General features: G+C 50.9%; 1 protein-coding gene and 1 long non-coding RNA gene across 3 annotated transcripts in view; both read left to right on the top strand.

Moving 5' to 3' along the window:
* Positions 1–27,000, top strand: part of LOC142047690 (uncharacterized) — a 459,131-nt gene that overhangs the window by 200,785 nt on the left and 231,346 nt on the right. The window lies entirely within an intron of this gene.
* LOC116815544 (uncharacterized) lies at positions 6,807–23,153 on the top strand. 2 transcript variants are annotated; one of them, XM_075071974.1, is made up of 5 exons: positions 6,807–6,886; positions 15,056–15,144; positions 15,709–15,835; positions 17,536–17,649; positions 17,989–23,153. In XM_075071974.1, exons 1-5 carry the CDS (start codon positions 6,826–6,828, stop codon positions 19,509–19,511), a joined length of 1,914 nt encoding a protein of 637 aa, XP_074928075.1. In that variant the 5' UTR covers positions 6,807–6,825; the 3' UTR covers positions 19,512–23,153. The 2 variants fall into 2 exon arrangements, with proteins under 2 accessions (XP_074928075.1, XP_032619879.2); XM_032763988.2 differs by having other exon boundaries at positions 17,992–23,153.

The raw sequence follows: 27,000 nt of genomic DNA on the forward strand, positions 1-27,000 counted from the left end.
AGATAAGGGGGCATCCCACAAGCATAGTTAGTGAGAGGGAAGCTTGGAAGCTGCCGGACAACAGGAAGCAGAACGGGGCCCAAGGTGAGAACCATCTCTGAGATTCCCGCCTGGGGAGAGAAGAGGTGGATGCTCCTGGGCCTGAATTCATATGAACCTTTAAGCCCAAGGAACAAAGGTAATAGTCTCCCCAACCTCTCCCCTTAGATAGGCCACTCCCATCCTCCCAATCCTGGCCAGCTTCTCTCTCCAGTTGCTCCACTCAGGCAGGTTCACGCTCAACTCTCCTCCCACTGAAGCTGTCCACAGAGGCCACTCCCAGGACACTCGATTGATACCCACCTCCAATCCCCACTCCTACCCCCAACCCCACCAGACAGGTAGTTCTCTCATATGTTACTTGATCCTGGTATCAAACTCCACGTCACAGAGGGCAAAGTCAAGGCAAAATTCATTACACCATAACATGGATGAAGATGGAATGTTGAGTCAGCAAGTCAGAATAAAGATGTCAAGAATGACACCGACACGCTGAAATTGAAAGATGATTGGATTCTTCTGAAAAGCTTCGTGAATCTCTAAAAAGGAAGAATATCGGGAAAGGAAAGCTAAAAAGGACATGGTGCAAGTTCTGCCATTCACTCACAGATGGGCCACATCTCATAAGAAGAAAAACATACCAGAACTACTGGGAACACTAAAAAATGTCATGCCAGCTGAACTCACACTAGAAAAAATTGTACTGGCAGTTCCACTAACACAAGTAAGCCGTTAACGAAAATTTCCAGCCTCAGATGTATCCTTTCACTGCAGGTCCATATGGCCAAGCAAACGAGTTTTTAGGGTGCTCAAACAAATGTGCTATGAAAAACATCTTGTTCATTTCACCACAAAAGCACTAGAAACTCAAATCTGGAAAAGTTAAAAACAAACAAACAGCCAATAATCAAAACATTTTAATATTTTAAGTTTGCAGCTCTCTTTTTGAATTTACCTCCACTAAGATTGAAAATAGGATTTAACCTGGTATCTGAACTCTTTTCTTTTCTTTGGGTGACTAAAACCAGAAATGAAACTGAACCAGATTTGAATGGAACTGAACCCAAACCTGAACCAACCAAAATAAATACCAGTTGGACTCGTTGCCTCTGCTATTGCTAGCATTAGCTTATCCTGGTTTAACACAGAATCCGCACAGAATCAGAGCAGGGCCTCTTCAGTCCGTCAACCCAACATTTACATGCATGAGTCAGACCACAAATAATTAGATGAGACTGTCTTAAAAAACAAAAAGACTAAATTGGAGCAGGACATGCCCCTGGGTTCCCATCAGCCTCCCGTCAGCGGCCCACATCCCCATGGCCCACCTCGCCCCTGCAACCCTGTTTCCCCGCTCCTGCCTCCTCGCACACTTATTCACCATCACCCCTCAAGTGACTCTGCACTCAGAGCCCCTGCGACTCTCGCCCCTTCGGGTGCCCCTTCCTCTCCCCGGCCGCGTGTCTCTGTCCCAGCCCCCACCAACGGCCGCGCGCTGGCTTCACCCGCCCTGCAAACAATGGGAGCTGGCGCAGCTTCCTGGCACAGAGGCAGAGAATCGCAGCGAGCTCCGCTGGAGCAAGCCTGGGCCAACCCCCTGCAGCAGGGTGGCACGGCAGCGTCGTGGGGGGATGGGCAGTCTCTTCCTTCCTCCAAGCGGTGCCCGCCTGGGAGCAGGGGCTGGGCGGGTCTCCGGCCGGGCTGGGGCTTCTGCACTGGAGAGGCTCCTGGGAGCAGCGGGACTGTTACTCGGAGATTTGCCTCTCCTGCTGCAGCCAGGGCTTCAGGGTCCGCCAGCAGCAGCGGCGGCGCTCGGGGATCTTGCAAGGAGCGCGGGCTCCCCACAGCGCCCAGTCACTGCACACGAGAGCGATTCACTTCCTGGAGTCAACTCACGGCACAAACAGCTCCCGCTCCCCATGCCTACGTTGGGTGCACTGGAGCATGCGCACCTGAGCTGCGCCATGCGGTAGCCTCGCTGTCGCCACTGCCGCTCTCTGCCCGCTACGTCGCCTATAATTTGCTGCTCCTCTTGGAGGAGTTTAAAAGGATTAAGGGGGCTCTCAGAATCTGAGCAGGGGGCAGAAATTTACTGGTCCTGTAGGTACCGGACTAAGGGGGAAATCAGGGAATGGTAGCCGAGGTTAAGCCCGGGGAGCCGCAGGGAACAGTGACCCCGTGGAGCCACCTGCTGTGCTGGCAAATCTAGGCATGGGGGGGGGTGGCAGGGCAGCGCTATGTTTTGCCACCCAATGCAGGGCAGGCAGGCGGCTTTTGGCACACAGTCTGTGGAATCCACCAGTCCGTGCACCTTTGGCGTATTGCCACCGAATTACCACCCCAAGGCACCTGCTTCTCGCGCTGGGTGCGTTGGAGCTGCCCTTAGGGGGGGGTGCAGAGGCTTTTTTCGTTCTCCCACAGGAGTCGCATGTCAGTCCGGCGAGGGCGGGGTTCCTAGGCTGGGTTCTTAAAGGCAAGGCACCCAATTCCTAGACTGTCAAGCTTAGACACCACAGCTCTCGCAGTGGCCACACTTGCAGCTGTACGTCTGGGAGTTAACAGCTGTCTTCGTACAGCTGTGTAGGGAAAGCACTGCAGTGTGGCCACACTGACAGCTACACAGCGCCGTGTGGCCCATTGCAGCATTTGCAGCAGTGTTGGAGTGGTGCATTATGGGCAGCTATCTCACAGACACCCTTCCCATTCTGTGGCTTGTGGTTGTGGGAAGGGGTGGAGGGGCGGGTCATCTGCTCTGTCTGAACGCCCCCGTGATGTATCACTTCACATCCCAGCAATTCTGTGTTTCCGTCACATTTGGCGCATCTTTCCAACGGTTTCTGTGCAGCACGATCTGGTGTTCCATTTTTGTCTGTGGAAAGGAGCCCGAATGCTGAGGAGTATGCTGACGAGTCTCGCCAGCAATCACATTGCAGTTGAGCTATCCTTAAGACCAAAGTGATAGTGAGGAGTCCAACGATGATAGCGAATCATGTAAGCGTGCAACACGAAATTTCTTGTGGCATTACAGACAGTCAGCACCATGGAATGCCGCTTTGGGCTTGGGAAACAACATGAGTGGTGGGATCACCCTCATCATGGAAGTTGGATGACAGCAGTGGCTGCAGAACTTTCGGATGAAGAACAGACCACGTTCAGGATGGGTGAGGAGCTCGGCCTCACCTGCGGCACAAAACACAAGATTGAGAGCATGCCCTACTGGATGAGAAGCAGCGGGTGCTGATTGCAATCTGGAAGCTGGCAACTCCAATCAGCTACCGATCGTTGGGAACAGTTGGAGTGGGAAAGTTGACCATTGGAATCATGTTGATGCAAGTTTGCAGGCCATTAATCGCATCTGCTAAGAAGAACTGCGACCTGGGAACTTGCAGGACATGTGGAATGGCTTTGCACAAATCGGCTTTCCCTACACTATGGAGGGGAGATAGCTGGGACGCATATTCTATTCTGGAACTACTCCCACCTAGCATTCGAGTCCGTTAATTGGAAGGGGTATTTCTCCATGGTTGTCCAGCGCGTGGGGATCACTGTGGGCATTTCATTGACATACAACCAGGCTGGCCCAGAAAGGTGCATGATGCACGCATCTTTTGCAACACTGGCTGTTCAGGAAGCTGCAGGTCAGGTCTTTCCCAAGCGGAAGATCACAGTAGGGGATGTTGAAATGCCATTGGATTCTGGAGACCCCCGCTTACCCGTTAATGCCGTGTTCATGAAACCATACACATGGAGCCTTGACAGCAGCAAGGAACAGTTCAACTACGTGCTGGACCGGTGCGAATGACTGTGGAGTGTGCTTCTGGCTGTTTAAAGGCCGTTGGCGATCGCTGTATGGGAAGCGGATTGGGGAAGAAGCATCCCCGCGTATATCCGCGTGCTGTCCTCCATAATATTGAGAAGGAGGTGAAAGATTAGTCCAGACAATTTTCATGATGGAAATTTTTCAGAGAGGGAGGGTTAGGGCTGCATGCATGCCTAGATGCGGAATAGTGTTTCTATCACGTTGTGGTAAATCGCCCTCATAATCTCTTCAAAAGTCTCAATCCAGAAGCATGGCAATGTGCTTGTGGAGGTTTACTGGGAGAGCCACTGTGGTCCTGTTCCAGTCAAGGTAATGCGTCCTCTACCACTGTGCCGGCGAGGGTGGGGGGACATTGGCTGCAGCACAGAAGCTGCATAGGGGCCAGGAGCAGAATCCCCGCATTGCAGAGAAGACTCTGTGCTTCCAGTGTGACCACAGCGAGCGAGATATCTTCCAGGATAAACTCTGTGGAAAATGTTGGAATAGTGTCAATGTAGGCCGCCCTGCAGTTGTTGCTCTCCCACAAGCCACAGAAAATCGAGGACAGTACAGCCTGAAACATCAGTCCACTTCTCGACCCATTTCGGGGCTCCATGGGTTACTGTGCACTCTCTTTGGGAGTAGGAAAATTATGCAATTGGTAGAAGACCCGTATGTGACCCTCTCTTCAGTGGTGGAATCATTACTCTGTCTATATAAAACAGAAATGCGCCACTCTGTTAAGGGTTACATTTTTGCCTATTACAGATGTCAGCCTTGAGATCTCGGCTGTTTCGTAGTTATCACTGGGCGAGAGACTACAAAACTTCAAGGAAGAGATCGCAAAAAGTCAAGACGACAATGCATGCATAGAAGTGATGCACACCTGACTGAATCTTTCACCCTTCCCTTCACAAATATTATGGAGGGTACAGCACGCGGATATAACCGCGGGGATGCTACTTTCCCCCAAGTCCAGCTTCCCATACAGCGATCGCCAACGGCCTTTTAAACAGCCAGAAGCACACTCCACAGTCATTCGCACCGGCTCAGCCTGTAGTTGAACTGTTCCTTGCTGCTGTCAAGGCTCCATGTGTATGGTTTCATGAACCACGGCATTAACGGGTAAGCGGGGTCTCCAAGAATCACAATGGGCATTTCAACATCCCCTACTGTGATCTTCCGCTTTGGGAAAAGAGTCCTGACCTGCAGCTTCCTGAACAAGCCAGTGTTGCAAAAGATGCGTGCATCATGCACCTTTCTGGGCCAGCCTGTGTTAATGTCAATGAAATGCCCACAGTGATCCACACGCGCCTGGACAACCATGGAGAAATACCCCTTCCAATTAACGGACTCGGATGCTAGGTGGAGTAGTTCCAGAATAGGAATATGCGTCCCAGCTATCTCCCCTCCATAGTTAGGGAAACCGATTTGTGCAAAGCCATCCACAATGTCCTGCAAGTTCCCCAGAGTCGCAGTTCTTCTTAGCAGGATGCGATTAATGGCCCTGCAAACTTGCATCAACATGATTCCAATGGTCAACTTTCCCACTCCAAACTGGTTCCCAACCGATCGGTAGCTGTATGGAGTTGCCAGCTTCCAGATTGCAATAGCCACCCGCTTCTCCACCAGTAGGGCAGCTCTCAATCTTGTGTTCTTGTGCCGCAGGGTGAGGCCGAGCTCCTCACCCAGTCCCATGAAAGTGGCTTTTCTCATCCGAAAGTTCTGCAGCCACTGCTTGTCATCCCAGACTTCCATGATGATGTGATCCCACCACTCAGTGCTTGTTTCCCAAGCCCAAAAGCGGCATTCCATGGTGCTGAGCATGTCTGTGAATGCCACAAGAAATTTCGTGTTGCACGCATTACATGATTCGCTATCATCGTTGGACTCCTCACTATCACTTTGGTCTTAAGGAATAGCTCAACTGCCAAATGTGATGTGCTGGCGAGACTCGTCAGCATACTCCTCAGCAGTTCGGGCTCCATTTCCCACAGACCAAAATGGAACACAGATCGTGCTGCACAGAAACCGTGGAAAGATGGCGCCAAATGTGGACGGAAACACAGAGATTGCTGGGATGTGAAGTGATACATCACGGGGCGTTCAGACAGGAATCAGAATGACCCGCCCCCTCCACCCCCTTCCCACAACCCACAGCCACAGAATGGGAAGGGGTGCTCTGTGAGATAGCTGCCCATAATGCACCACTCCCAACACTGCTGCAAATGCTGCAAATGTGGCCACACTGCAGCGCTGGTAGCTGTCAGTGTGGCCACACTGCAGTGCTTTCCCTACACAGCTGTACGAAGACAGCTGTAACTCCCAGCACTGTACAGCTGCAAGTGTGGCCAAACCCTGAGAGGAGCTGTGGTGTCTAAGCTTTGACAGTCTAGGAATTGGGCTGCCTGTGCCTTTAAGAACCCAGCCCTAGGAACCGGCCCTCTGCTCCGGGACTGACATGCAGCCTCCTGTGAGGAGAACGAAAAAAGCCTCTGCACCCCCCCCTAGGGGCAGCTCCACGCACCAGCGCGAGAAGCAGGTGCCTGGGGTGGTAATTCGGTGGCAATACGCCAAAGGTGCACGGGACTGGTGGATCTCCCACAGATGTGCTGCCAAAAGCCGCCTGCCTGCCCTGCTTGGGTGGCAAATTACATAGCGCTGCTCCTGCCACCCCCCCCCCCCATGCCTAGATTTGCCAGCACAGCAGGTGGCTCATCCCACGGGGTCACTGTTCCCTGCGGCTCCCCCGGGCTTAACCTCGGCTACCATCCCTGATTTCCCCCCTTCAGTCGGTACCTACAGGACCAGTAAATTTCTGCCCCCTGCTCAGATCCTGAGAGCCCCCTTAATCCTTTTAAACTCCTCCAAAGAGGAGGCAGCAAATTATAAGGCGACGTACGGGCAGAGAGCGGGCAGTGGCGACAGCGAAGGCTACCGGGCATGCGCAGCTCAGGTGCGCATGCTCAGTGCACCCAACGTAGGGCATGGGGAGCGGGAGCTGTTTGTGCCGTGAGTTGCTCCAGGAAGTGAATCGCTCTCGTTGCAGTGACTGGGGCGCTGTGGGGAGCCCGCGCTCCTTGCAAGATCCCCGAGCGCCGCCGGCTGCTGCTGGCGACCCTGGAGCCCTGGCTGCAGCCAGGAGAGGCAAATCTCCAGCAGTAACAGTCCCGCTGCTCCCAGGAGCCTCTCCCAGTGCAGAGCCCCCAGCCCGGCCAGGACCCGCCCCCAGCCCCTGCTCCCAGGGCGGGCACCGCTTGGAGGGAAGGTAAGAGAGACCTGCCCATCCCCCCACGGAGCGCTGCCCCCGGTGCCACCCTGGCTGCAGGGGGGGTTGGCCCAGGCTGCTCCCAGCGGAGCTCGCTGCGATTCCTGCCCTGTGCCCAGGGAAGCTGCCGCCAGCTCCCATTGTTTGCAGGGCGGGTGAAGCCAGCGCGCGCCGTGGTGGGGGGGCTGGGACAGAGACACGCGGCGGGGGGAAGAGGAGGGGCACCCGGAAGGGGCTGAAGGTCGGCAGGGGGCTCTGAGTGCCAGAGTCCATTGAGGGGTGATGGTGAATAGAGATGTGCGAGGAGGCAGGAGCGGGGAAACAGGGTTGCAGGGGGCGAGGTGGGGCCATGGGGATGTGGGGCCGCTGACGGGAGGCTGAGGGAATACCCAGGGGGCATGTCCTGCTCCCAATTTAGTCTTTTTGGTTTTTTAAGACAGTCTCATTATTTGTGGGTCTGACTCATGCATGTTAAATGTTTGGGGTTGACGGGACTAAAGAGGGCCCTGCTCTGATTTCTGTGCAGGATTCTGTGTTAAACCAGAGTAACTGCTAGCAATAGCAGGCAACGAGTCCAACTGGTATTTATTTTGGTTGGTTCAGGTTTGGGTTCAGTTCCATTCAATCTGTTCAGTTTCATTTCTGGTTTTAGTCACCCAAAGAAAAGAAAAGAAAAGTTCAGATACCAGTTTAAATCCTATTTCAATCTTAGTGGAGGTAAATTCAAAAAAGAGAGCTGCAACTTAAAATATAAAATGTTTTGATTATTGGCTGTTTGTTTGTTTTTTAACTTTACCATTACTTGAGTTTTCCTAGTGCTTTTGTGTTGTGAAATGAACAAGATGTTTTTCATGCACAATTTGTTTGAGCACCCTAAAATAACATCTTTGCTTGGCCATATTGGACCTCTGCAGTGAAAGGATACATCTGAGGCCTGGAAATTTTCTTTCAACGCTTACTTGTGTTAGTGGAACTGCCAGTACAATTTTTGCTAGTTGATTCAGCTTGGGCATGACATTTTTTAGATGTTCCCAGTAGTCTGGTATGTTTTCTTTCTTATGGAGATGTGGCCCATCTGTGAGTGAATCAGAACTTGACCCATTCCTTTTTTAGGCTTTCCTTCATCCAGATATTCCTTCCTTTTTAGAGATTTCAAAAGCTTTCAGAAGACATTCCAATTCATCTTTCAATTTCAGACGTGTCGGATAGTCATTCTGTGACATCTTTATTTCTGACTTCTGACTCAAACATTTCCATCTTCATCCATGTTATGGTGTAATGAAATTTTGCCTTGACTTTGCCCTCTGCTGACAGTGGAGTTTGATACCTAGGATCAAGATATACATATGAGAGAAACATACCTGTCTGGGGTAGGGGTTGGGGTAGGAGTGGGGGATTGGAGGTGGGTATCAATCAGTGTCCTTGGGAGTGGGCCATGTGGACAGCTTCAGTGGGGAAGGGAGTTTGGAGCGTGAACCCTGCCTGAAGTGGAGCAACTGGAGAGAGAAGCTGCCCCAGGGATTGGGGAGGATGGGAGGTGGCCTATCTAAGGGGAGAAGGTTGGGGAGAGCTATTACCTTTGTCCTTGGGCTTAAAGAGTTCATATGAAATTCAGGGCCCAGGGAGCATCCCACCTCTTCTCTCCCCAGGGCGGGCATCTCAGAGATGGTTTCTCTACCTCTGGGCCCCCGTTCTGCCTTCCATGTTGTGCCGGCAGCTTCCAAGCTTCCCCTCTCACTAACTATGCTTGTGGGATGCCCCCTTCTCTTCTCACTCTCCTGGGGCTGGCCATTCTGGGAGCCATCACCAGCCCATTGGCTAGTTTCCGTTCTACTCTTAAAATGAAAATAAGATCACTGTAGGTTTTTTTAAATATATTGAGCTTAAAAAATGCTGAATATCTATTTTAACTGGTAATAGTCCACACACACACACAGGCCTCCTTTTTTTTTTGTTCAATTCAGGTTTAGTCAGTAAAACAAAATTATGGTTCACTTTTGGTTCCGGTTCCAGTATGTAATACTGGCCTGGGGACAATGTCAGGGGGATCCCCCTGTGAGGGAGTGGGGCAGATTGACCTGGGAATGTTGAGTGGGAGTTTTACTGGGACTGTCTGCATTGGTGAAGGGATATCAGGGTGTGACTTCACTTGAGGGATGATACCTGAGCATGTAACCTGAATCCAGGAGGGGGGTTAGGGCCAGGTGACACCTTTGCCTGGGAAACTGGACAAAGGCTGGAGGAGAAGCCAAGGGGAGATTGGATGAGACTGCTGGAGGGGGTTTCAGTTGGGAGTTGACTGGGGAAACAGAAGGAGCCCCCAGGTTGGGGTCTAAGCTCCCTGCACCCCAGATGGACCTGACTGAGGGGGTCCTGTTGTCTCTGCCTACAACTCTGATTTGGACTGTGTTCCTGTCATCTAACAAACCTTCTGTTTTACTGGCTGGCTGAGAGTCACGGTGCATGGCAGGAAGTGTGGTGGTGCAGGGCCCTGACTGCCCCACACTCCATGACAACTGGTGGTAGCGGTGGGATGTACTGCACCCTGTGGACGGCACTTCCTGCAGAAAGTGACTAGGGAGCAGTAAAACAAAGGAGGAATGATGAGGACCAGGTGTGCTGAAGATTCAGAGAGGAGTGGTTTCGGGGGGCAGAGGAGCTTCGCTTAGCCCCTGGAAGTGTTTGACCAGCGGGAAGGACTGTTGCAGTAATGGGACCTCCCTGGGGACTGCGGTGAGCAGGCTTAGGGCAGAGGAGTCTACGGCTTGACCCTGGGAGAGAGATGGTGACCTGGAGAAGGGCTGGAACACTAGAGGTTTCTCCTGGAAACTGTGGGGAGTTGAGAGCACCCAGACCTACGAGTGGCCAGCGGATGTATAACCATCTCCTTAAAAGGGACTTGATCGAGCTGTGCAAGCAATGGGGGCTGCACATTGGGAAGCCCAGCAAAGAACAACTGATTGCCCAACTGGAGGAGGAAGATCGCTTGGAGGAGCCAGTCCCTGTCTCTGAGGGAAGTGGCCCGGCAGATGCAAAGTGGGGACCAGTGTCAGTCCCAGCTGGGAGTGGTCAGACGGCTGGTGAGGACACCCTAGGACCTCTCCTGCCTATAGCTAGGGGAGGGGCTGGGAAGAGCCCAGCAAATACTGAGGGCACTGTGTCCCTTGCGGCCAGCAGGGGATCCTCCTGTTGGAGCTCCCCCTACCTGGAGCTGAGGCAGCTGGAATGGGAAAGGGAGATAAAACTGAAAGAGCTGAAATTGAGGCAGCAGGAACTGGTGGAGAAAGAGAAGCAGAGACAGCATGAGCTGGAAGAGAAAGAGAAGCAGAGACAGCATGAGCTGGAGTTGGCAAGGCTGAGGATCAGCAAGCCCCCGGCTGCGGTGAGTGAGGGAGGGACCCAGGACTGCATGGAGCTTTGATAAGTGCATCCTGTCCCAGCGTAAGGAAGGGGGGAACATAGATGACTTCCTGATTACCGTCGAGAAGGCCTGCAAGCTGCACCAGGTTGACCTGTCAGACAGGCTCCGATTTCTCACTCCCTTACTGGACCTCAAAGCCATGGGGATGTACAGCCAAATGGAAGAGATGGAGGCAGGGGACTGTGAACTGTTCAAAAAGGCTCTGCTACACGAGTTTGGGTTGACTCCCGAGACATACTGGAAAACCCCTGAGGTGACATCTAGAATTGGCCCTCCAAATGAAGGGATATGCCCACAAGTAGCAGATGGAGCCCCGACTAAGGAGGACATACTTAACCTGATTGTACTGGAGCAACTGTATGAACATTGCCCATCCGACCTGAGGCTATCGTTGGTGAACAAAAAGCCAGAAGACCCGCAACGTGCAGGACAGCTGGCCGACGAGTTTGTGAACCGCTGGTCATGGGGTGGCAGGGAGGTGTCCCAAAGGAACAAGACTGCCGAGAGAGAGTCACCGTGGGACCTCCCTAAGGGGAAGTATGACTCCCCCCCAGGGGAACATCCGGTGTCAGGACCAACCTACCAGCTCGAGGGAACCAACGGGACATGAGCTGCTATTACTGTGGCCAGAGAGGGCACATATGGACCCAGTGCCCCAAGCTCAAAGACAGACTGAACAGACCGAACCCACACTGAACTAGGTAGAGACACAGCTGGAGGAGGGGCAGGCTTCCCAGGCAAAGGGGGCTATTAGCTTACCAACTGCTCAGGAGGGAAGAGTTTCCCAGACCAGTTCCGCTGAGGGGCTGGATGCTCCGGACTCAAGGTTCTCAGTTTGTAGGGTGGGCATGGGGCTGTCCTGTGGAGCAAGTGCCTTGTTCCCCTAGTGGTGGATGGGAGGAAGGTCAATGGGTACCGGGACATGGGCGTTGAGGTGACACTGGCCTGGCCCGAGGTGGTGACACCAGATCGGGTGATATCCAACACCTACCTGATCCTGACGGGGATGGGCGGGACCCCATTAAAAGTGCCCGTGGTGAGGGTACATCTGAAATGCGGGGCCAAGGAGGGCCCCAAGGACATGTGGGTACACCACCATTTGCCCACTGATTTCTGTACTGAGAATGGGCTCTCTCCGGGGAAGTGGAATCATGGGGAATCTGCAGGCAGCTGGCAGTCCCCCAGAAGTATTGCCGCAAGCTACTGTACCGGCCCATGACACCCCTCTCAGGGCACTAGGTAATCCAGGGCACCAGGCAGAGGCTGCTACAGAACATTTACTGGCCTGGAGTCATTTACTACTGTCCAACAGTACTGCCAATCCTGTGAGGGTGGGGAAAGCCTGAGACAAGGGGAAAGCGGCTTTGAGACCTTTTGCCCATCATAGAGGAGCCTTTCCAGAAGGTGGCTATGGACATAGTGGGGCCTCTCAGCAAGATGACCCAGTCAGGAAAGAAATACCCGCTACCCTGAGCCAATGCCTTTCCATTGAAGCAGACCCCATGGCAGATGCACTGTTAAGCATTTTCAGCAGAGTGGGGTTCCCCAAGGAAGTCTTGACAGACCAAGGATCCAACTTCATGTCATCCCTGTTCCAGTGCTTGTGGGAGAAGTGTGGAGTCTGGCACAGCTGAGCCTCAGCATATCACCCCCAATCCAATGGGCTGGTGGAGAGGTTCAATGGAACGCTAAAAAAACAATGCTGAAAACCTTTATGAACCAGCACCCACAGGACTGGGACAAGTAGTTACCTCGCCTGTTGTTCGTGTACAGGGAGGTACCCCAGGAGTCTACTGGATTTTTGCCTTTTAAACTGTTATATTGAAGGAGGGTAAGGGGGCCCCTGGACTTGATGAGAGATGAATGGGAGGGGAAGGCCACTCCTGATGGAGAATCGGTGATGGAGTATGTCTTGACCTTCCGCAAGAGAGAGACTTGCAGAGCTCATGGGCCTGGCCAAGGAGAATCTGGCCGGAGCCCAGAAGAAGCAGAAGGTCTGGTATGACCGCATGGCGTGGGCCCGTGCCTATGCCACCGGAGACCAGGTGATGGTGCTCATCCCCATGAGAAAAAACAAACTACAAGCCACCTGGGAAAGCCCTTTCAAAGTTGTCAAGCAACTAAATGAGGTTAACTATGTGATGGAGCTGTCTAACCGGGTGCATCCTCACTGGGTACATCATGTGAATATGATGAAGCAATATTATGACTAGGGGAGTGTGGCTTTGGCCATGTGTGGACATTGGGAGGTGCAGGGAGATGACCCTTCAGTAGATCTATTCCCTGAGGCAGGAGCTGGCTCCCCCCTGGAAACAATTCCCCGCTCTGATCCCTGGCCCAACAAGCAGAGATCAGAGAGGTGCTGCATCTATATCGAGAGCTGTTTTCCCACCAGCCTGGACACACTAGTCTGATTGTCCACTGGGTGGAGACAGGATTGCATCCTCCTATAAGATGCTCCCCTTTTCAAGTCACAGGGAAAACTGCTCAGGACCTGGAAAGAGAGGTCAATGACATGCTGGCTTTGGGGGTGATCCAGCCATCTTCCAGCCCTTGGGCCTCGCCTGTGGTGCTGGTCCCCAAAAAGGGTGAGTTGATACGGTTCTGTGTGGACTATCGGAAGCTCAGTGCCATCCCTGTATCTGATGCCTACCCCATGCCCCGGCCTGACAAGCATCTAGACAAATTGAGATGAACTCGTTATCTTACCACTGTGGATCTTACAAAGGGCTACTGGCTTGTGCTGCTGAATGCAGATACCAGGTTGAAATCAGCCTTTATCACCCTCTGGGACTCTGAGTTCCTGACCCTGCCTTTCAGCCTCAAGGGGGCGCCAGTCACCTTCCAGTGCCTGGTGGATCAACTACTGAGGGAGATGGAGAGTTTTGCAGTGGCATATAGCGATGACATCTGTATCTTTAGCCAGACCTGGGAGGACCATGTGTCCCAGGTTGAAAAAGTGCTGGACCAACTCTAGGAGGCTGGGCTGACCATAAAAGCTGAGAAGTGCAAGGTGGGGATGGCTGAAGTATCTTACCTGGGCCACCAGGTGGGGAATGGCTGCCTAAAGCCAGAACCAGCCAAGGTGGAGGTGATCAGAGACTGGCCTGTTCTCCAAACCATAAAACAGATCCAAGCCTTTATTGGGATGGCAGGGTACTATCGAAGATTTGTACCCCACTTTAGCTCCATAGCCTCCCCCATCACAGAACTGTGCAAGAATCACAGGGTTGGAAGGGACCTCAGGAGGTCATCTAGTCCAACCCCCTGCTCAAAGCAGGACCAATCCCCAACTAAATCAAGAAGGGGAAGCCAGACAAGGTGGTCCAGACCAAGCAGTGCCAGAGGGCTGTCTGCACACTGAAGAAAGCGCTGGTCAGCAGCCCAGTTCTGGCAAACCCAGACTTTGACAAGCACTTTATGGTGTTCACTGACACCTCAGACATGGAGCTGGGTGCGGTGTTAATGCAGGTTGATTATAAGGGGGAGAGACACCCCATTGTGTACTTGAACAAGAAGTTGTTACCCCAGGAGCAAAACTTCATGGCCATTGAGAAGAAATGCCTGGCCATGGCGTGGGCCCTTAAGAAACTAGAGCCATATCTTTGTGGGCAACCCTTCACTGTGCACACTGAACACTCCCCCCTGACCTGGCTACACCAGATGAAAGGAGCCAGTGCCAAGCTCCTGAGGTGGAGCCTGCTCCTGCAGGACTATGACATGGACGTGGTCCATGTGAAGGGAAGTGCCAATATGATAGCTGATGCATTGTCCCAGAGAGGGGGGCCTGAACTTCCCCAGATCACTGGTTAGAGTGACCCCGCTCAGTTCAGTCTCGAAGGGGGGAGAGATGTTACGGAGTAGGGAGTGGGGCGGATTGTGGGAGTTTTACTGGAACTGTCTGCATTGGTGATGGGATATCAGGATGTGACTTCACTTGAGGGACAATACCTGAGCAAGTAACCTGAGCCCAGGAGGGCGGTTGGGGCCAGGTGACACCTTTGCCTGGGAAACTGGACAAAGGCTGGGGGAGGAGCTGGGGGGCTGCTGAGTGAGACTGCTGGAGGGGGTTTCAGTTGGGAGTTGACTGGGGAAAAGGAGGGAGTCCCTGGACTGGCGTCTAAACTCCCTGTCCCTCCAGATGGACCTGACTGAGGGGGTCCTGTTGTCTGCACCTACAACTCTGATTTGGACTGTGTTCCTGTCGTCTAATAAACTTTCTGTTTTATTGGCTGGCTGAGAGTCATGTAAATTGCAGGAAGTGTGGTGGTGCAGGGCCCTGACTTCCCAACACTCTGTGACACCCCCAAAGTGGCTCCTTTGATTCTGCTCTTTTCTAGGGTTTGTCTCGGGTTTAGTCCCAGTGGGAGGGGTCAGGTCTGTGTTGTAATAATGTAACTGCGGGTTTTCCAAGGATGGCAGAGTCCAGAGCCTCTGTCTGCAAGGAAAGAGCCTGGGAAGAATCAGGGTGTGAAATGGACTAACACTAATTCAGAAAACTCAGCAATTGCCCTTCTCACCCTGACAGGCTGCAGAATGACAACCACGTTTTGCTCCATATCATCCCATCTTCCTTGGGAACGGGTCAGGGAATTGGCTGTGGTGGATCCATCTCAGGTAGGGGATTTAGGGGGGAGCTGCTAGGAAGGATAGTTGTAGAGGAGGAGGGGCAGGAAATACAGAGGGTGAGGCAGGGAGGGGGATAAGATGTGATAATCCTGCTGGGACATGCTCAGCCTAGGGCCTGATTTATGAACAGGCCCATTGGGGGTGGGGTGAATATTCCCCCATTTCTGAAACCGGAGACAACCCCCCTGAATAAGGCTGGGAAAACAGACCAGAGTGCTGGAGTCTGAACCCACTAGGCAGAGACTGTGGTGAAATATAAAGGGAAGGTGCTGGAATTTCTGTCCGTGTCCTCTGCTTTCCACATCAGCCTGTGTGTAGTAGGTGTGTGGTCAATGAAAAGACCCTGCCCTTCATTCTCTGCTGGGAGGATCAAAAAACTTTCACCTTCTGTGTGTTTCTTGGAGACTCATGGCCACTCTTAAGTGGGGTGGGGCTAGAATTCTGCTCCTCCAGGCCTCCCAGAGCTGTTGTATTTTGGTGCTGCTTCCCCCATAAACAGTGGGACTGTGGCTGGGGCAGCAGGTACTGAGTGGGGAGCACCTGTTTTTTCAGATGCCGGTGACCTTCGAGGAGGTGGCTGTGTATTTCACTGAGAGGCAGGGGGCTCTGCTGGACCCCGGTCAAAGAGCCCTCTACAGGGACGTCATGCAGGAGAATTATGAGACTGTGGTCTCACTGGGTAAGTATTCCTGTTCCCTCAGCTATTTGAAGCCCTGGGGTCTGCATTTCTGCATCTGGTCAGATTCTTCCCTGGTCAGTTAGATTAGAGGGAAATGGGTCTCATTGTCCACAGCTCTGGTTTGAGAGAGCCATTCGCCCCCATATTCCCTCCCATGGGATAGGGGAGTCATTAACCTATTAGACATGCTAGTTCATCTGCATCTCTCCAGCTTTCCCAGGGGCAGAAGCAGTGTATTATCCTTTGTGCATTAATTTTTACTCACACGCAGGATCTCTGTGCACTTCTCATCCTGGGACTGGCTCCTGGGATACTCTATACCTTGGGAGAGCCCTCTATAGTCCCCATATTCCTCAACTGTATATAATTGTGATATTGCATAGAAAGCATGCCCTGTGAGGTATCAGGGAAAAGGTTATGATTGGCTTCGGGTCACTGTTCTATCTAAATATGTGTATCTTTAGTGCATATGAAGTTATGCAATTGTGTTATATGGTTGTCACTAAAATATGCTCTGGGTTTGGGAATTGCCCAGATACTGGCTCTACAGAGACAGTGAAAAGGGAGGTAACCAACAGCCAGGTGGGTGCTATTGAGCAGAAATCACCAGCCATTGTTCAACACGAGAGTTACAATTCAATGACTCACCTGCATGAGGCCACACCGGGGGAATTGCTCAGCCTGGCCCTGGAGACTCAGCAAGGCCCCCAGACATGCCTGGACTGTGCTCCTCAAGCACATGGGTCTGAGGGTATAAAACAGAACACAGTGGCCACATGCTGGGCCTTTCTCCTTTACCCTCCTACACTGCAAGCAACAAGGATGCTGAAGACTTGAGACTCCAATTGAGGGGACTGGCCCAGATTTCAAAGGTGATATCTGTATACTATGGACTGAGGTGAGAAAAACTGCTTAATCTAGATGTTGCCCAGTCTTATAGGGTCGAAAGTTTAGCCTGCGTGCTTATATTTTATCTTTTGGTAACTAACTCTGACTTTTTGCCGATCACTTAATACCACTTAAAATCTATCTTTTATAGTCAATAAACTTGTTTAACTGTTTAACTTTATCAGTGAGTTTTCCTGAAGTTAATGGTACATTGCTTAGGTATCAAAAGCTGGTGTATATCCACTTTCCATTGATAAAGTGGCAAACCAATTAATAAATTTAGATGGTATATTCCCAAGGTACAATGCTGGGAGCTGGGGTGATTTGGCTCTGGTGCCTTTCTGTGATTCATGACTGGCTCTGGGAGCATTCATGCAATCTAGCTGGGTGTGGGGGCTCCACATGTAGTTGTGCTGAGTGATAACAGGACGTGGAGGGGTTCCTGCTGGTCATTAGCAAGATATTGATCCCAGGCTACACGCCAGGGGGGTCCCATCACAGATCCATCTGTGGGGAGGTCTCTGGAGGTTTACACAGAGACCGGGGTTAGCACTAGAGCTGTGTGTGCCTCAGCAAGTGCCCCAGAGCACACAGATCCTGAACACTCCTAGTGAGGGCGTGACAACTCCCCTTCCCCCAGATATCGGTCTCTCCCAAGGGGGCTCAATGACTATGTTCCCATCTGTTCAGACCCCACCCCACCACCCCCCAGCAATCATGGGCTCAGTTTAAACTCAACATGTGTCCTTTGTGACAAATACTCCACTGATCCTCAGTGCACTCACATCATACGTGATTTCACCCCTGAGCAGGACTCCCCATTCCCAAACCTGACCTGATTGTCCAGCTGGAAGCAGGGGAAGAGCCATGGGTCCCGGATCTCCAGGTCTCTGAGGAAAGGAAGATCCCAAGAGGAACTCACCCAGGTGAGAAGTCAGTGATATTGACACACAAACTATACGGCAAATGAAGGAAAAAGCTGAAAATCCCCCAAATGTGGTGTGAGCCCCCTCAGTTCTCCTCATCCCACCCAGGTCAGGCTGTGCTCAGCAGGTGTTATATCATGATGGCAGGTATCGCTCATGGCTTTCCACCCACTATGTTTGCTGTCACTTTTCTCCCTGACTTCACTTCCCTGTGAGTGTTTGGATGGGATGTTGAGGCAGAATCCAATTTCTCAAGCTCCCCAACAGTTATTGTGTTGTGTTTTCCTTCTTTGTGCTAGCCCAGGCAATGACTCCTCTGGGACACTCTCTCTTCCCCAGCAGGTGATGAGACAAAGAGTGAGAACAAGGAGGGAGATCCACAGCAGGAAGGACTTGAGCAAATGGAACTCCAGGGGACCTTTTTGAGAAAAGCTGGAGGGAAGTTCTTCCAGTCCTTGGAACAGAGAAAAGCCTGGAATAATTGGCACAGGTCAGAAAGGAATCGGGGAAAATGCCCAGGGAAGAAAATGGAGGAATACATTGAATGTGGGAGAGGAGGCAAGGATCCCAAGGAATCCGCAGCCCAGCAGAGAAATCAGAAGGAAAAGAAACTGTATACGTGCTTGGACTGTGGGAAAAGCTTCAGTCAGCACTCAGGCCTTATTTGTCACAAGAGAATCCACACAGGAGAGAGGCCATACAAATGCCTTCAGTGTGAGAAAAGTTTCAATGCACCATCAGCCCTTATTGTACATCAGCGAACCCACACAGGAGAGAAACCCTTTAAATGCTTGGACTGCGGGAAAAGTTTTAATCGGCGCTCAGCCCTTAATAGCCATGGGACAATCCACACGGGAGAGGGACCGTATATTTGCCTTGAGTGTGGGAAAAGTTTCAGTGTACCCTCAGCCCTTATTATACATCAGAGAATCCACGTAAAAGACAAACCCTTTAAATGCTTGGACTGTGGGAAAAACTTTAGTCAGCACTCAGGACTTATTAACCACAGGAGAATCCACACGGGAGAGAGACCATATAAATGCCTTCAGTGTGGGAAAAGTTTCATTGTAACATCAGCTCTTATTACACATCAGAGAACCCACACAGGAGAAAGACCCTATAAATGCCTTCAGTGTGGGAAAAGTTTCAATGAATCATCAACCCTTATTGTACATCAGAGAACCCATGCTGGAGAGAGACCCTATAAATGCTTGGACTGTGGGAAAAGCTTCAATCGGAGCTCAAATCTTACTACCCATCGGAGACTGCACACGGGAGAGAGACCCTATAAATGCTTGGACTGTGGGAAAAGCTTCAATCGGAGCTCGAATCTTACTACCCATCGGAGACTGCACACGGGAGAGAGACCCTATAAATGCTTGGACTGTGGGAAAAGCTTCAATCGGAGCTCGAATCTTACTACCCATCGGAGACTGCACACGGGAGAGAGACCCTATAAATGTTTGGACTGTGGGAAAAGCTTCAGTCGGCGCTCAGTCCTTATTAGACATGGGAGAATCCACACGGGGGAGAAACCATATAAATGCTTGGACTGTGGGAAAAGCTTCAATCGGAGCTCAAATCTTACTACCCATTGGAGACTGCACATGGGAGAGAGACCCTATAAATGCTTGGACTGTGGGAAAAGTTACAGTGGATCATCAGCCCTTATTGTACATCAGAGGATCCACACAGGAGAGAGACCCTACAAATGTTTGGACTGTGGGAAAAGCTTCAGTCGGCGCTCAATCCTTATTAGACATGAGAGAATGCACACAAGGGAAAACTGTGAAAATGCCTCCGCTGTAGAAAAAGCTTCAGTCAGAACTCACATCTTATTAGACATCAGACAATCCACATAAGAGAGAATCCCCATAAATACTTGAATGGTGGGAAAGGCTTCAGTCCCAGACCAAATCTTCCTAAACATCAAAGAATTCACAAGGGACAGAGTCTATAAGTGCCTCAACTGTGGGAAAAATTTCATTTCAATATCAAACCTTGCTTCACATTAGTTGATCCACAACAGAGAGAGCCCATAAATACTTGGATTGTGGGAAAATCTTCAATAATTGCAGGGAAAGATTCAGTCTAAGCTCACACATTATTTCCCATGAGATAATTCACAGAAGAAAGAGCTTGAATGTGGGGGTACCTTCTTTTGGTGCTCACACAGCATCAAGCATCAGCAAATCCAAACAGGGAGGAGCCCTCTCAGATGTCCTTAGCATGGAAAAAGGTTCAGTTGGAGCTAACACCACATCAGAGACTCCTCCACACAGGAGAGAAATTCTCTCAGTGCCCTGACTAGGGCTGGTCTTAGTAAAAACTCCATTTTCTAATTCCCACACACAGCAATGGCATTTGGCTCCAGCTGCCCATGTTTGGGGGGCAGGTTCCAGCAGCAGCTAACCCTGATCTGATCAGCCCCTCCTCCCTGCTGATGGGCTTTCCTGCCTCTTGGTAACCTGCTGAGGAATGGGAGAGAGAAATTCCTCCAGAAGCTCCCTCTGCCTGGATGAAGTTCCCTTCTCTCCTTGCCCTTCCCAGTCAGGATGCCCCTTCCATAGAGACTAGGAAATGGATACCTGGGCAAGGCTCCACATTCACTCTGGACACCTGTCCCAACCTCCCATTTTCCAGTAGCCTATGGGCTGGGCTCCCCTACTTACCTGGAGCTAGTCCCTGCAGGGTGAGTGTCCTGAGTGCTGGCAACTCTTCCCCTCCCTAAATCCCCTAAGGTGCTGGGTTCTGGGAGATCAAATGTGAAGGGATCAGGAGGGATGGGGTTTGGGGAAGACAATGGGTGACTGAATGAGTGGTTCTGGTGGATGTGGGGAGCATAGGGTATTTGGTGCTGGGGAAATCATGTTAGGGATCGTGGGATAAGAGAGGAGAGTCCAGGGAAGAGAGGTGCTGCCTCTTATCACTCACCCCTTCTGTCCCTTTCCCCTGCCCCCTCTGTATTCAGAAAGCTTCACTGAGAGGGGCTGATTTCCACAGGGACTTTTGTGGGATCCCACCTCTGCCTCCTCAGCATCAGCCTCCGAGGGTCCATCTGTGTTGGGAAAGGTTGTAGAGATTAGCTAGCAAATCTCCCCTGAACTCCCCCTGCCCCCCCCCGGTCTTAGTTTCGACTGACTCCAAACATCTTATATGTTCTCTTCCCCCCCATTAGCAAACGGATTGTTAGTCAGTGAGTTCCCCCTTTGGGGAGAGATTGTCTCATTCCCACATACTCTCACATTGCTCCAGGTTATGCAAAAAAAATAAATAAATAAAATAATTACTTTTTACATTGACTCCCTTAGAGACCAGAATTAGATTCTAAATTCTGGAGCAGGGATAGGAAAATGTGGTGTTTAGGTTCTGTGTTATTTGAGAGTGATGGGGCGAATTGGAGGGATTCCCTCCGCACCCCCCCTCCCCCCACTTCATTGCCACATTCCTCCTGACACAGCAGCCTCTGTCCGATCCCTGGAGAGTTTATCCTCTCCTCATTCTACCCCCCACCTCCCAGCGTGGCACTTACCACAATGTTCTTTGCTCTCCATGCTTAGGAATCACTTTATTTCTTTGATCCTGACTCAGATTCGTGAGGGCTAGAGATGAAAGTGTCCCAGACCTGGAGAGGGAACTCAAATGAACCCCAAAGCTGTCTGAGCTTTCTGAGCTTAAATCCCTATTTCTATCTATTGTTAAAGTGGCTTCTGAGCTTTTTCCAGCCAAGTCCGGAACATTTGGAGATGGGCAGATTTTGACTTTGGTTTCTTTTTTTCTTTCTTACATTATGAGGCTGCTAAAACTTTTGTAAATGACATAACCAAATAATGAGGAGCTGCTGAGTGCAGCAGGTTTAGCCAGTTCAGAAGAAAAATGGATAAATTTGTTTCCCTTCTTTGGGAAGTTAGAATTCTGTGGGATTTCTCTTTATGAACCGGAAAATGTTTTGTAGCCCATCTTGTAGTGTTGATTTTTCTCTCCTCCTGAAGGACATTTGGTGACATACTTTGATATTAGTTTAGTTTGACAGGATCTAGCATAGCTTTTTTGAGGATTTTACGAGATAAACAGTTGTTTCCCAAAAGAGTCCTTTTTATTTATTTTAACCTTTTTCTTTACCCTTTGTCATGAGATGTTTGTGTGTTTCAACAATGAACATTATCACTATCTCTCAGCACGAACACTGAGGGTGAGTGCTAGACTTACATTCAGAGAGGCTGAGACTAAACGGGGCATGGAGTTACTGCCTGATCCCTCCAAAGATGTGAGATGCAGTGCGAAGGGGCAGAGGATGGGCAGCGAGGGGAACAGAGCTGGGAAACTACAGACTTTCCTCTTGAGATCCAGACAGTGGAGGCTGGGAACTGTGAACTTGCTGCATCAATGCCAGAGACATACAGGAATTGCCCTATGCGTGTTGGGTGAAGCCATCCCTGAAATCTAAAAGGCTACAAATGATGCCCCAAAAGGAATGAAGAGGGGAAGTGGCAGCATCTCCTGATTGCTGAGAGGATGGGACTGGGCAGAGACAAGAAGGAAGCTGGGGAAGACAGCAGGCCACCAACTTTGGAGCCAGGCTGACCCCCATCCTTCAGGCCCGAGGGGGCTAAGGAGCCTGACAGCCCAGCTGGTCACCCCTCCCCATCTACCAGAATGTCCTGTGTGGGGATGACAAAGACTCTCTCCCTTACTCACCTCACCCTGCATCCCACTAATCTTGGCTGCTTGGATTCCCTGCTCTTGGAGTGTTTGCTCTGTGACTGGGTCCCACATCTCTCCTGGATTCTCTGCACTTTTCTACCAGTTTGTAAATGTTGCTGGTGCATGCAGGATTTGGATGCAGCAATGGGGATGGGGAAAGGAGTCTCTCTTTGTTTGTCCTTTTGTAATAATAACAGAGAATTTAGTTTTTCACAATCCTTTTATTTTCACAGTCCTTTTATTTTGCATCAAATATGAATCAGATTGAGTGGAGGTTAAATGTAAAAGCAATGCAAACATGGTCTGGTACGAAAATGCACAGTGAGGTCATCCATAGAACCTCACCCCACTCTGTCATAGGCTCAATTGCAGACAGTATATTCACAATTCTTAAGTGATTCTGATCTCTGAGCTGGGTTTCAGCCCAGGACTCCACTCTCTCATCTTTACTACCTGCCTAATTCTAGCTCAGACCCCTTCCAGTCAATTGGGCTATTGGCAGTAGTAAAATTAAGCAGACGCTGCGATGGAGTGATACCATTCAAAGCCCCATACTCTTCTGATTAAGGTATTTTAGTGCTTATGGGCCCAGATTATATTAAACTCATTTTTAAAGCTTATTAGATTTTGAGTAAGTTTTTCGAAAGCATCTTTTCGAAAATGACATGGGGCTGGGTTTTGAAAGGTATCAGGCACCTACAATGCAGATAAGGGCCCAGTGGGGTGTTCAAAGCAAGCTAGACACCAGAGGCTAGATCCAAAATAAGATTTAGGTGCCTGGCCACTACTTTCACCTTAGGTGCCTGAATCTGATGTTTAGATGCTGCCAATCCACAAACCACCACTCAGTGGCTGCCCAACTGCGTAGGTGTCTAAAGCCCCTATACACCTAAATTTATGACGTTGAAATCACCCCGATGCCTAACAATCTGCTACTGGGCATGCTCCCTACTGCCTCAGTCTAGGAAGCCAGACCCCTATTTCATACCTCAGCCCCAGCACGCTCCTCAAATTAAGTGTTCCCTGGATTATCTCACATGTGCGGCCCAGTTTGATAGGTCATTGAGCACTGGGTGCTGCAGGCCCAGCAGAAATTGCAATCCATGGAGAGCAGGACTTTAACTCCAGACAGATGGGACAATGAGTTTCTTCCTGAAGACTCAGCTGGATTGGCAGCAGTCATGACTCCTCAGGAGAGGAGCTGCCCCTGGATTTCCTTCTGAGCCTCAGCCTGGAGCAACAGTTGGACTGTCCCCTCCCTGATACAGACTGGAGCTTGCTGAACTGAAGTGAGACTCTAGGCAGTGTTACACTCCTGGGGGCTGGGGTGAGACTCGCGCGCTCTAGCTAAGAACTAAAGGAACTGAAGCCTGGAGCCACAAAGGGACCTCACAGCACCAAACTTTTAGGCAGGAAGAAAATCACTAGAACCCACAAAGCCTGAGTTAGGCACCCAGGCTCCCTGTACAACGAATGGGGAGAAGGAGATGCCTGAGAATGGGATCCACAAAAACCAGCAAGCTGGGCAGCGCCACACCAAAGCTAGTCAATGGGAAATGCCCATGAGAGGGGTGTGTCCTAAGCCCCACCCCTCTCTGGAAGTTAGTCTGGCCTGGAGGAAGATGCTGGGAACCCCTTTCCTGGAGTTAGGTGCTTAGGTTATTCTGTACAAAAACAAGGCACCAGAGGAGGAAGAGGTCATGGTGCTGCTGCCTCACTTACAGTATTTAAAGTACTCAACCAGGATGTGGGAGTCCAGGATTCAATGTCCCCTCTCTCTCTCGTGGGGAGAAAAGATCTGAACTAGGGTCTCTCATGTCTCAGAAGAGAGTTCTAAACCCTGAGCTATGAATAGGCTGGGTAAAAGTCACTTGTTTTTAAATATTTTTGATGGATAACATTGATATTTAATTTTGTAGGTTTTTAAAATTTTTTTGTCAATTTAAATTTTCACAATTTCCTCAGTTCCAGGTTAATAGAGTCCAACAAAATATACACAGTCCAATGTCCCCACAAAATAAAGGGTCTTCAACCCACCTCTGGTTGCCTGTGAGTGGCACTCCCTTGGCTCAGGGCTTATAATGTTTCTATCCTCTCCAAGGGAGGGAAAAGAGGTCAGTGTCCCCTCCATGAAAAAAGGTGGTTAATATGGGAGCCCAGACCCTCCCTTGCCACTGGGCACATGGTCAAATGCCTCTCCCGTGATCCTCTCAGGCCTGGGGTAGCTGCTGCTACCAGAATATCTCCTGCAGTCTGGAGTGCTGTATCCTTATCCAGGATCTCCCAAGGTAAGTCTCTCCCCCTTCTGAGTTGTCTGGTTCTGGAAGGTGATTCATCAGTGCAAAGGTAATTCCCCTTGCCAACCTGGGTGGCGTGGGTGTGGCTGTGGCTCAGCTCAGTGTGGCTGTCAGTCCACTTGTGGAGTCCAGTAATCTGGACATCATCTCTGTTCTGAAGTCCGTCGCGGGAGGGGGGGAGGGGAGAATGTTAGGGGAACCCAGGCCTACCCCCTCCACTGAGTTCCAGCTCACGGCTCTCAAGCTAGACAAGGAGAGTCAGGGTTTGCTGACTAACTGTGCCCTAAGCTCCTTCCTACCTTCCCTAGGGGTTCTACAGGCATCCTACCCACAGCTTCTAGTCTCCTCTAGGCCAAGAGTCTCTCTTCCCTGAGTCCATCTGCAGGAGATGCTGGGGAGAGGAGCTAGGGCTAGACCAGGGGTAGGCAACCTATGGCACACGTGCTGAAGGCGGCACGCGAGCTGATTTTCAGTGGCACTCACACTGCCCGGGTCCTGGCTACCGGTCCAGGGGGCTCTGCATTTTAATTTAATTTTAAATGAAGCTTCTTAAACATTTTAAAAACCTTATTTACTTTACACACAACAATAGTTTAGTTATATATTATAGAAAGAGACCTAAAACCATTAAAATGTATTTACTGGCACGCAAAACCTTAAATTAGAGTGAATAAATGAAGACTTGGCACACCACTTCTGAAAGGCTGCCAACCCCTGAGCTAGACCCTTAGTTCTCCCTGCCTCCAAGGGAGCCTGGAGCAAAGGTAAGTGGGCAGGGCCCTCCATGTGGACTTGCATCCCTAGCTGCTCCAGGTTGACAATAAGGGACCCAAAGCCCGGCATGACCCTGGCTGGAGCAGGGGCTGGAGCATGGTCCCCTTAAAGGTCTAGGGTCACCACTGAATCAGGAAAAGAACTTGACTCAAGCCTATTTCATTCCCTACTCTGACTCCCCCTCTCTACAGGGAACACTTCCAACCCCAAGCCCCTGCAGCAGCAGATCCTGCAGTCTGTTGGAGCCAGCCCACCTACGGCTGGCGTCAGGAAGCTGTGGTCAGAAGTCGCTTATGTCAAATTCAGGGAGAATGATGGTGAATCAGAGCAGGGCTGTGCTCTTCCTTAGGGCTCTGGCTCTCTCCTGGGATACTGTGGAGTTGACGTGCTGTGGGGGAAGGAGGCAGTTCAGGATCAATAGGTAGGCATAGATGCTGGGCAAATGACCCCATTCCCATGGGGCTGAGACATTGTGCCTGGAGAGGAATATCTGATTCATTGATCACAGAGCTTTAGAAGGGAATTGTTGCACCCATGACAATGCTTATATGCTGCAGGTCACAACTTGTCATTGTCTCTCTAGACAGGGAGAACGTTCAGTGTCAGGGCTGGTCCCATCCTCTCTGAACCCGATATTCATGAACAGCTCATCAGGAAGGAGAGAGACATACCCCCTTCCAGGCTCTAAAGTCCTTGGTCAGATGAAGGGAGTGACTGTGAGGATAGTCCCCCCACAGGAATCTCAGTGCCCATAGGACTCCCTTGGGATTCTCCTGTTTCTCTAGGAAGGAGCCTGTGATTCTTGTGCGAGGACCATCTCCTGGATCTCATGAAGGGATGGGGGCATTGAGGTGCTCACTCCCCAAGCCCGTCGGGGCCCTGTAGTTACCGCTCAGTAGAACCAGGCAGAGCCCTGGCTTGAAATCTGAGCTTCTTCCCCTGTCCCTGAAGGAGGAAGGGCCCAACACTGCATTGCACTGACTGCCCTGACCAAGGATGGCCCAGTGGGGTGTAGACTAGAAGGACAGATTGGAAAATTGATCTTCCAGTCCTCCCCAGTGCTAAGATAAAATTGCCCCCATTCCTCATTATTGGGCTCTCCTCCAAGATGTATTGGAGCCTGTCTGTGTCTGGGAACTCTGCATGGCATTCAGGCAGTCTGCCAAGACCTTGTGCAGAGCCTGCAAAGGAAGGGAGAGCCATGGGTCAGACTTAGAGAAACTGGGGCCACACTTGCCGCAGGATGGTAAGATGGTCCTCTGTGAAGCACTAGTGAGATCTCAAACACATATCCTGGCCGCTCTCATTCATGTCCCACTGAAGGCAATTAGCAAAGGTTCATGGTAGGATGACAGCTGGTTCTTCAATCCATGCCCTTAGTAGGCCTCTGCAGAGGACCTCACAGGCAGTACAGTATGAAAAGCCCAGCTGCTATGGATGGAAGCTGGGCTGCTGGCCAAAACATGGCATATAGAAGGAAGGAAGGAATGCCCCCACAGAGGGGTAATGTAATTGTCCCTGGAGGGGATTCCAACCATGCACCCTTTCTCCATCTCTGCCCACTCCACCTCAATCT

This window comes from Chelonoidis abingdonii, chromosome 13, assembly GCF_003597395.2.
Source record: "Chelonoidis abingdonii isolate Lonesome George chromosome 13, CheloAbing_2.0, whole genome shotgun sequence".
Taxonomy (NCBI): domain Eukaryota; kingdom Metazoa; phylum Chordata; order Testudines; family Testudinidae; genus Chelonoidis; species Chelonoidis abingdonii.